The 11,298-nt window shown below is 41.6% G+C and overlaps 1 protein-coding gene across 1 annotated transcript; it reads right to left on the bottom strand.

Moving 5' to 3' along the window:
• Positions 1-460: 460 nt before the first annotated feature.
• LOC129091899 (protein myomixer-like) lies at positions 461-688 on the bottom strand. Its single transcript, XM_054599582.1, has one exon. It carries the CDS (start codon positions 686-688, stop codon positions 461-463), a length of 228 nt encoding a protein of 75 aa, XP_054455557.1.
• Between the last annotated feature and the right edge of the window lie 10,610 nt (positions 689-11,298).

Below are 11,298 nucleotides of genomic sequence, written 5' to 3' on the forward strand. Positions count from 1 at the left end.
CAGCAGAGGGAGAGGCAACGTTCTGGTTCAGGTGGTCCTCAGCTGCCATGTCCTCCTGCTTGTGCTCCACGGGTGCTACCTGCTTCACCGTGGGTGAGGCGAGACAGGGGCCACGTGAGCAGACCTGGGACCGACTGAGGTAGAGCGAGTTCAGGTTGTGCTGTAGAGTGCAGTTATCCAGACTCTGGCTCTGCAGATAACTCTGTGTAAACTCCTGGCATTTTGGCACAGCCGGCACTGACAGCCTCGTCCCAATGGTGAAGGGCTGGACCTTCCTCACAATGCTTTCAGACATTGCCAGTGTCCAGATGAGAAAGCAAAATATGCTGAAGTCCAAACGGGCATAGAGAAAAAGTCTGTCACATCCCTTTGTACACCCTCCACACCAACCAGCTCTGTTTGTCCGGTCTCTGTTCAACAGGCAAGTGGAGGAGGGCTGAACAGAAAGTGGAGGGAGAGCTCAGTTCTCCACCTTCTTGTGCATGTTGAGAATGCACAGCACACAGCCCAGGACAGCTTCCTTGGACTCCTGGGATCGAATGCGGTCCCAGACGTGGCGCAGCGCCGTGCCAATGTGGGCAGCGCCTGTAGAGAGGGTTCTCCTGAGGAACTGTGCCACTGAGCCTGCCAGTCTGCTACTGAGGAGCCTGATAACCAGGGACCGCAGCAAGATGAAAACTGCTGGCATGCTGCCTGACTGTGCTGCGTGAAAAGAAAATTGAAAAAAAAAAAGGAAACAGAAAAAAAAGGAGGGGGAAAAGAGGAGGGTTGGTTAAGAGAGGGGATGAAGTCACCACTCTCTCTGTCTCTCTCTCTCTCTCTCTCTCTCTCTTTTCTCTCTCTTTCTGTCAGCAGCAACAGAGCGGAGAGGGGGCTGTAAAGCCTGGCTGTCAAAACTTCCCCTCTGAACCCTGAACAGAAAATCTGTCCAGATAAGAGGCGACTAATGGAGTCAGAGGGAGAGACCTCTGTCAGACCTCTTCAACCACAGCTTATCCTCTATGAGGTAATATCCTCAGCTGAAACAAGCTCACACACACCCACGCTGCCTCTACCTTACCTCCACCTTGAAGTGCTGAGGAACGGATTCAGCCCCGAGGTGTTCTGCTCTGTTAAAAGAAATTACAAGACAAAAAAAAAGTATTTCACAGGCAGCAGGCTCTTAAAAAAATCCAGTTTGAAATCTGAGGAGAGAGTAAGCTTCAGAGGCTCATGTGAGCGCTGTCCGACCTGGAGTGAGAGTGCTTTCCTCAGCTCAGAGCTTCTCCCCATCAGCAAGGAGCAGTTGTCACTCAGGTTCCAGCTGGGAATGGGACAGCCCTGACGCTCTGTTTCTTAAACCACAGAGCTGCTGGCAGGACAAGTGTGTGTGTGTTGAAGGGGGGGGAATTACAGTCAAGCAGATGATGACCCCTACCACTCCTTGATGATGGCAAGGGTTCAACAGAGCACATGTTGGGCTGACTGATTGGAATGGCAGGGGTGGCGTGCGTGTGTCGGGGGAGCGGGGATTACTGAGGAGAGCAGACAGCAGGCAAAATATTTTTGCAGGGAGTAGAGTGGAGAATCTGCTTCCTCTGGTGAAAGCTTTCCCCAAAAAAGGAACTCTCACTCTTCACCCAGCTGTTCTCTGACTTGACCCCAGCACATGGTTGAATGGCTCGCAGTAGCTGCTCAGACAGAACAAAACCCAGTCAGTGTTTGACAAAACACTTTAAGAACTCCCAAATATCGACCCATGTAGTACAATTACATGATATTTAGAAAATAAATACATTCATTCGTGTGCTCTAAAGTGGTCTGTGTTACTGTGTTGTTTGTGTCGGGCTAGAACAGCCAGCAGCAGGACAACAACCCCAGCCGGGCTCCGTATGACAGAGGTAGCCTCAGAGTCGACATGGTTAATTATGCTTTTCAAAGAGCTTTTGATTCACTATGAAGTCATCAAAGCAAGAGTTTTAATGTGTTGCAGCTTGAAATCAGAGATAAATTCTGCGCAGGCTGGGTGGTGTTCACCCAGGGCTTCATGGGTGGAGTTCAAGGGGTTTGGCTGACTTTAAAATGCCATTTCCTCATATTGCTGGGCTCTAAAAGTGTGCGATTTATGTGAGCAGTGGGTACACTGTGTGACAATGACACCACCAGATGCCGCAATGTTGGTTGTGTGCAAGTGGAACAGTTGGAAATGTGGGTTATTTTGAATTTAGGATCATTATTTGTCAGAAGGAAATATATACACATATATCTTTTTGCAAGTAATTCTGTGTAAAGGCAAACTGAGTGCCCGCTAAGAGATGTTAATGAGAATACTGCAATCCCTAGGTTAACCCGGAATTTAACTAAACCAAGTAATCCAAAATCCATAACATTGATTTACTCCATGAAACTTTTATAACCTTGCAAAACCCTAAAATAAATTAGGCTAAATAAGTGTGTTACTGTGTGTAACTGTTTGTATACGTATAACAGAATACTGTTTAATCTCCCCTATGAATAACACAATCATATATTTTTTCATATTGTGCAACCCTTTCAGATGTATATACATAAAGCCTTTTATGATGGAGGAATGATTTTTATATTTTCAAATAGCGATATAGCAATCATTTTAGCTACACAGAGCTTACCATTCCACAGAAGTTGCTATTTTACTAGCTTATCTCTTTCACTGTGACACACTCACATTTAGCAGTCTTTGAGACACATTGTAACACAAACAAGACACAACAACACCTCACAGAATTTCTTCAAGCTACTTACCAATCAGATATAACCAGTATAGTATAGTAGAGTGATATTTTGGGGGATACACTTATTTGAGGTACTGAGCTAGAGCCATGGCGCCATTAACCTACCATAGCTAAAGGCCATACTAGGGTAGGCAAATGGCCATTTTGGCTAGGCTAAAGATTGGAAAGTTCAAAAGCACACCTACCAGCCCCTCTAAAGGTCACCAATTAACATTTTCAGGTTTATTTTGAATTTTGGAGAGAGTCTTTATACTAAGCTAAGTTAAATTTAGCTAATGGCCTCCTGGCTCAAGCCCAGTACTTAACACACAGACACAAGAGTGGTATTGATCATCTCAAGAGTCATACAAATAAGATACTTGCCCAATATATCAAAGTATTGCTTTCAACTTATCCCATAAAGACAGACAATAAAAAGGGTGGGCAGGTTCGTGGACACATTGCATGCCGTCATGTAAGACTTTTGCTAAAAGTTCACTTTTAGGAATAGTATCTTAATCTCTTCGAACTGAACGCTTTGTGTGTAAAGCCCGTTTTTCCACTTAGCTTGTAAACATTTATTAAGGATGGGAAGTTGTTTGCCCACAGAGTCACTGTCTGATTAGATTTGAACCAGGTGTCGAACCTCTACCAACCGAGTCAGATTAGGCTACCGTAACACCTTCCGTATGTTGTTTACCCTGGAATCCCCCCTCCCTTCTCGCAGCTCCCATCCACATCTTGTGCGTAACGCTTAACTTTGCTGCACACATCCGTTACAAATGATTTAAACCTCAGCCTTCATCGTATAGCTCTTAATTTGTGCCATCTTCCTGGCTGTTAAAGACAAGCTGGTTCTGGCCTGATGGCTGATATCATTGCCTCCCAAGATGATAATAAAACCCTGATGCTCTCTCACCACAGGCAATTGGTGATCACCCTCGTTAGATATCTTCCATTTTATAAGAGTCAGTAAATACGACTTTGAAGACTAGTTCAAGGGGTGATGTCATCGAGGCAGTCCGCATGAAAGGAGAGTGATAGCTGCGGCGGAGGAGAGAATATGCATGGGGGCAAGAGGGGGTCTGTACTTTTCCACTGTGTATGTCATCACAAAGGCACGATCGGCCTCCTGGTCAAGTTTCACTACAGATAAGATTAAGTTTTCACTCTGGATTATGATCAAGAAAGAAAATATTTGAAATATTAAAAATATGATATGAAAGGAACAGAAAAAGGAAAATACTTCCTTTACATGTCAGACATACTTTTTAGTAAGTAGATGGTATCCATAGAGATCTAACCCTAACAGCTCCGAAAAACATTGCATAAAAAAACATTCTCTATCAATTTAATTTTAACTAGAACCTTCTTCTTCGTCATGAGAATCAAGTCTCTGTTTATTACTTTTATAGTTATGACTAAAACTGTATGATTTAATGTTGGATGCCAAGCCTGGATCCAACCATAATTCAATCATTTGTCCTGTGGCCCAGGCCCCTATTTCTAAGTTTATACGAGCAGGACAGACAGAGCATAAACAGACTATCCAAAACATAAACTCTTTGGCAACGTTTTGAAGCAACGTGTGCATATTTATACCAGTTCAGCTAATTTTTTACTTTGTTTGAATAGAAAGAAACAGCCTTAAGAGAAAGTTAAAGTTGTGAATGACTATGAAACAAAAACCTTGAAGGCAATGCGGCATGGTGCCAATGAAATCATGAAGTCACACATTTGTAATAATGCTTATCTGTTGATCTAAGTAGCTTCAAATTCCTTTTGCTCTTAGCTCACAAGTCTGAACCCACATCTTAACAATGACCTAGCCTCTCTCAGATGGCTCGCCTGTGGGCTTTTGTACTCCAGCCACCGAAGCTAATACACAGCATTAACAATGAAATGATTTGTGCTTGATAAAAACAACATGACAGCTGCAGTTTATGGACAACGTAAAAAACAAACACATTACGAAAGGCGCATTTTCAACATTTACTACATAATGTCCACATGGGTTTCGTGAAGTTTTACCCACCCCAAATCTATACAGCTGGAGGTCGCAAACTTAAAAGCCTGGAAACCTGTCTACTAAAGTTAAACCCCTTTAATCACTGGTTTATTCTAATGTAATTGTGGCACCTAGTTTCCACACTCACCTGAAGCTATTTGACCTAATTGGACTGCATGCTTTTCAGCTGACGTTCACACACACACCTGTGGTGCTTCATCCTGGGAGTCCTGTTTCACACGTTTCTTCTAAACATGTCCACTCTTATCACAACCATAAAGAACCATGACATCATATGCAACAAAATGCCATCTTAGTTAGTCAGTACTCATTACTAAGTGAGACAGAGTTTGTCAGTTCAGCAGAAAACAGGCAAGCATGGACAATGAATCTCAACCGTTTGTCATGACGGATATATTTCTCATCTTTTAAACTGTAGCAGGCATTGTTCCAAAAAAATCAACTGTTGTGCTGACATTTCAGGCCTCCTTTTGCAGTAATGCTCCATGCAAACATGAAACCTGTAATATTTGTTCTATTCAGGCTCCAACTTTGGCATCAGGGTGGCATCATGAATAGAAACAGTGAAAGTATGTTCAAATTTAAAGACAAGAGTCAGACCTGGCTTTAAGACAAGAGGGTCTTTGTTGTGACCTCCTAAATGGGTTTCTTGTTCTGCCATAACAATTGGCCATGACATTAGAAAAATACATCATGCAGTGTAGTTGAGAAACTAATGATTTTGGAGAACATTAAATATCAAATGAGGCTTTCACTGCACTTGAAAAAGCTGATAATTCAAAGTCAACATTCAGGTCAATGAACAGGTCAGTGAGGAAATTTGTAAAAGATCAACTGTATCCACTTCACAGTTAGTTTGTGTTTCCATTTCTGGACTGGATGCCAGTTGATGACAGATTGGCATCCGTGGGAGCATTTGTTCTCAACAAGTATAAGGGTTACTGGGAATTAAGTGACTTTTCTTGGCTGTAATAGCAAAGTCTTGGAATTCAAAGAATACATTGAATTTTCAGGCAGGCTAGAGGCACGCCTCCGGTGATGGCAATGATGGTCCAGAAAGATATATCTCAATATCTTTCGGATGGATTGCAATGAAGTATGCACAGATATTCATGGTCCTCAGTTTGTGAACCCTATAGATTTTGGTGATCCCCTGACTTTTCCTCTACTACTGACATGTTTGATAAATGGGGAAATGTCAAGACAACTTTTACATTGATTGCCATGAAATTTGGTACAGAAATTCATGTCCCGCTGAGGATCAATTGTAGTAACTTTGGGATCCCTTTACTTTATCTGGTACCATCTTCACATCGAAAATCAAAATTCTCCAATACTTCACCAAATACCTTCAAAAAAGCATGACTTTCCGTTCAGCCTCAGATGTACATTGTGTTTAGTGCAAAAAAGCAAATATAAGCATGGTTAATCCTAAACAAAGATGGTGATAAAAGGAATCTATAAAATATAGCCGCTTAGAAAGCATTGCTCACTGCTGCAGATCAGTGTTCCAGTGTGGGAGCAGGGACACGCCGTGTCATACAGGCCTTTATTGTACTTTCCTCTTAGTGCAATTTGAAGCCAACCTCAAGTGGCAGTCAGGCTGAATGGCGGGATGAGGTCACTCAATCATGTGACATCATAGGTTCACATGGCAACCGTGCTCCGGCAGCAGGAAGCAATTTTCCCATATCAAAGGTTGAATAACAAAAAAGCGGTACCTTATTTTAGCCCTCTCCAACACTATCAATCACCTTGAGAGGGAGGCTTAACATTTGACCTCTGATGTCATTCCAGCGGCAGGTTTGGTGCCTTCAAGCCTTTATTTGGAGGCTCTGTTGACCTGGTGGTGTGATTTATTAATCACATAGGCTACAGGAACTTTAATCATGTGCTGCAGCCTGCCTGGAGTATATTGCTCGCCCGTGTGCTTGACATCTGAATTGCCAAGTGTTGCCAAGTGGAAAGGCTTGTTAAACAGTTCTATGGCAAAAACATAGAAAGCAAGAAAGAAGTGAACCTAGATATTTACATTTCAACGTTTACATGTCCAGACATTTGATGGATCTGCTCTGTAATCATCATGATGTACCTAAAAACTTCACGAGAGAAACAGCAGAAGATGAAAATATGTGTAAATATGAGTGCTTCGGGCAAATGGAAAGAATTTAGACAAACCAAAGTCTTTTTTGAACACCACTATTGCGTTACAGATTAGTTTAATGTTTTGGTTGAGGTAATTCTTCTCTGACATTTTCTAATTAGAGATAAATAAGAAAAATAACAATAAATACACAGACAACTTGGAAAAACTTTCACAGATGTTCTAAAGAATTCTTGAAAAGCAGTGGGGTCAACCCTCATTTTATCACACTATGAGGACATCATTATGCCTCACCTCAAAGAGTCTGGATTCAATACAGGAGAGGCGAATGTGATTTTTTTTCCTTCTTCCTGCTTTTGAAATACAAGGTGGCCTCAGGGGCTTTACATAACAAGCTGGACCCACCTGAAAGTTCTGCGTTATTGTTTGCCTCACTCGTGTCACCTCCTGTTAGTGGAACAGATGAGCTCATTGCTGACACCAGTCTGAGCTATGCATGGCTGGTCGATGCTAAAATCCAGCTGACACTTTAACAAACACACTAACACGATGGTTTACTTTTACACATAGAACTGAGCGTTATTTGTCTCCAGAGTAGGATGTCAGTTTGCAACACATAATAAGGAAATTGGAATTTTAAGAACACTTTATATGCTTTTGGAAAGTTCAGTCTCTCATGGTCGTCTGTGGTGCCACCAAAGACAAAACTCGACGGCTCACTTTGAGGTTTCACAAAATACCTGTGGACATTTTAATTTTTAATAACCTTTATCTAACTACAGAACCAGTGACAAAGCAGAAATGGTTTCTATTGGAGGGTATTGGGGCACACACAGTTCTATTTACTGGTAGAATATCCAATACTGCGTAGATTGTTATACATATCTGGATTGTGAAAAGCACATGCTTTTTTTTAGGCCAAACTGTTGCTTTAAAGAGACAATATGTGACTAAACAATGTTTTGCACATTCCAGGTTAAAGATGCATTTAGTTCAAAAAAGAGAACGGGGCATCAAACTTCAAATGGGAGATGATGGGAGCAGGTGAAAGCGTTTTAGGATAGGGCGTGGGATAACAATTGGGTTTAAAACAGGTGCTGTGCATTTACCAAGCAACTGTCCCAACTGTATGGGGGAGGAAGGGGTGAGGGGGGGGGACACTCTTTGGGCAAAAATAGAACATGAGCCACATAATTAAAATGTCTGAAAGACCCTGTGGGATGGTAATTATTATATTCATCTGTACATGAGAATGCTTATCCCCATCAATAAAACAAAAACGAAGCTGAACTGCATCAATAACACATTTCACTAAAACCAACCAGAATGTGGTAGAATTTAATGTAACAAAGCAGATGGTAAACATGCAGGGAAACAACCTTTTTAGCCTCCCAGTGAGATTATGGGCTTAGGGGGAGTATTTCTTACCCTTAATTTGGTTTTATTTGTGGACGTGAGTGAGCCACAAACAAACAAAATCACCACAAACTATAAAAAACAACAAATACTCCCTGGTCTGTCAACTTCTAGCGAGAAAAACAAGCCACAGATGTAGTTTAAATGAAGCTTAGCAAACACTCAACTTTGTGTTGCAGGTCAGAGGTGAACTGAAGAACTACTCACACCAATCTTAACTTTTGCCTGAGCATTTATACCTTTTTATTATGGCCAGAGTGGAAATGATAATACTCCATTAAAACACTCATCTGTTTGGGATTTGAAGCTTTGTCAAATAACCGGCCTCCCAGCACGGCCACATGACTTCGCTCATAAATTATGGATTCTCGGTTAATTGTTAATCAGAAACATAGCCTATTTAATAAAAAGCTGCTACAAAGTACTAATTTCACTCCTAATTAAAAATGAACCACAAGCGAGAAAATGACCTAAGGCGAATACTGATCGTCTTCTTTAGAAACTCACAGAGAGGAGCTCTGTTCATTTAATAACCCCCAAATTAAAGGAAAATGTATGATTCAATCATCTGGCCACAGAGTTAGATCATGCTCTATGACATCATTCTGGACTGCTTAACGCTGTTGACCAAAGCCAGCTATAGCGGAAGTCTAATCAGTACGTCAAACATCCGGGGAATAGCTCTGCTTGAAGCACTGACCTTAGCTGGTTAATGCACTTTTTCGTAGTGGTGTTTGATTCTATGAAAGACTTATGAATAGCAGAGTTTTACTGTTTTTTTTACCGCTTTACCTTACTTTACTCATATAAAACTAAAATACATGGAAACTATGAAAGAACCTCAGGATATGTCCTTCACATTATAAAATATGATTCTGACATTTTCAAGCAAGTTCCATACAAAACTTAAAAATAAGAGAGAAGCAGGTGAAAATAACGCTGCAAAAATCTTTACTGAACCATAACAGTACTTTTTGTTGTCAACATCAGCAAACGTTTCTTTCCCCTTCCCTTCCATTTATTGGTTTATTTTGCGTGGAGTTGCTTATTCTGTTTGTAATAACAGCCCACTCAGGATTTTTATGATCCATGCTGAAGAAAAAAGGTTAACCAAATGAGCCATTTCTAAGTAGAGGCTGTGTTTTTCTCTGCCACAACGCATTGCAAAGCTCTTCCATCATTGGGTTTAGCCCAAGAATACCGAAACAACAGTTGGTTCTCGCAGTTGTTGTTGAGTCGCAGAGCTATGCTGCAGTTGGGCAACTCCTGTTCTCTATGTCAAGGCATAACAACAGACAGACACCACATGTGTTGGCTATAAAGTTTGTAAAACACACCACTAAGCAAATGTGTCAAAGTGTGGCTCAGCAGGGTCAGATGGGTGACGCAATCTGTGCAAATGCTGACAGGTGGGATGGCAGGCCTGACTTTTTAGGCCGCACAGACTGGGCGTCACTGCAAGAGATTACTTTCTCTGGGCAGGGCTGGACTCTTTTCACTGTGATGAGAAACTCACTTTTTTGCACTTTTTGCTTCTAACAAATACCCCCTCTGTTAAATGAGGTGAGGCAAGAGACCAGTCTCCAAATGTTTATGAAATTATCAGCTACCGGAACAACTAAATAATGGTCATTTTAAGTGTCATTTTCAGGAATAAACAAGCTGTACTCCATTCCTCTTTGTTGGTAAACAGGCAGAACATTTCCAATATCATAGACAGGGTCCAGGCACAAAGTCTAATTATAGAGAAGGTGTGCGTGCCTCAGTATAATATTAGTGTATTATATCCCATATTATTATACAACATAAGGTTTGCATATACTAGCTCAAAAACAAAACAATTACCGTAAATAGCATCCTGTGTCCCAGACATGGGATCATTTAAATAAACTTTTCTTCAAGCCATTTCCAGAAATTCCTGGGTCCACTTCCAGACAGTAACATCATCTAACTGCAAGCGTGTAATGGTACGAGAAAGGACTGCTAAATTAACTGTTTTTGGGATTGACAGTTCAGACCGTCAGAATTATTTTTTGATATTTTATCTGAATCTAACCAGTCGAGATAAGGAACACAAGACTTGCGAAAACTGGATTTCTGATTGTACAAATCAACAAACTACGAAGTTTCACTTTTTGAGGGATGATCATTTTGGAACCTACCACACCTACAGTGCAACGTAATCTGTTTTTCAGTGCGTGTCCATCTGTGGTCAGTAATCACCTATCGGAGCTCCATGGGGCAGCCCTGGGCAGCTGTCATTTGGGCGCCCCAGGCACAATCTCACCATTGTGCATGACTTGCAGCTGGCACGGTGCTGGAATGCCTCCACATAATTAATCAATCAAAGCCCCTCCTAAGCAGACCAGACCTGGGCAGTGATACGGGCAGATCCATGGCAGCTGTAACATGGCTCCTCAGTGCCATAAGCCATTTACAAGGCTTTACTTTCACTTCAGCCTGAGCATTTGGTCCCAAGTTGGTCCCACTAAACCCTCTACTTTGTAATGCGATGCTTTTAAAAGCAGGTTGCATGATGTGTCATATTTACAGTCTGGACGTGTGAAACGGGCTGATTAAAAGAGGCTCTAGTAAAATTCACTATATGGGATAAGCTTCACATACTGAAAAATAGCAAGTTCCTCTAGAGATGTTCCCATTAAACCTTTGGCCCCATCATATGGACCACAGTTACAGTAGGATTAGGTCAGATGAAGGCTATTTCATTGTTCAAGCCAGGCAAGCTGCCAAAGCGCACATTCTTTTTTATTGACAGCATTGAGCTGGAAGTGGTGCTTACAAGATGGAGGACTTTTCTTTATTTAAAATATGAATTTCATACGTAAGACCGTCCCACTTTGACCGCAATCTTACACTGGAATAATTTGAGGTTGTTGCGCTTTTTTAGTTGTTAAATACACTGGCCTCGCTCCAGATAAGATGGGCTCCAGCCTGTGTCAGTGTGATTACCATGCTGACGTCCTCATGAACAGCAGACATGCAAGCAGACAGCACAGAGT

This window comes from Anoplopoma fimbria, chromosome 6 (genome assembly GCF_027596085.1).
Source record: "Anoplopoma fimbria isolate UVic2021 breed Golden Eagle Sablefish chromosome 6, Afim_UVic_2022, whole genome shotgun sequence".
NCBI classification, from domain to species: Eukaryota; Metazoa; Chordata; class Actinopteri; order Perciformes; family Anoplopomatidae; genus Anoplopoma; species Anoplopoma fimbria.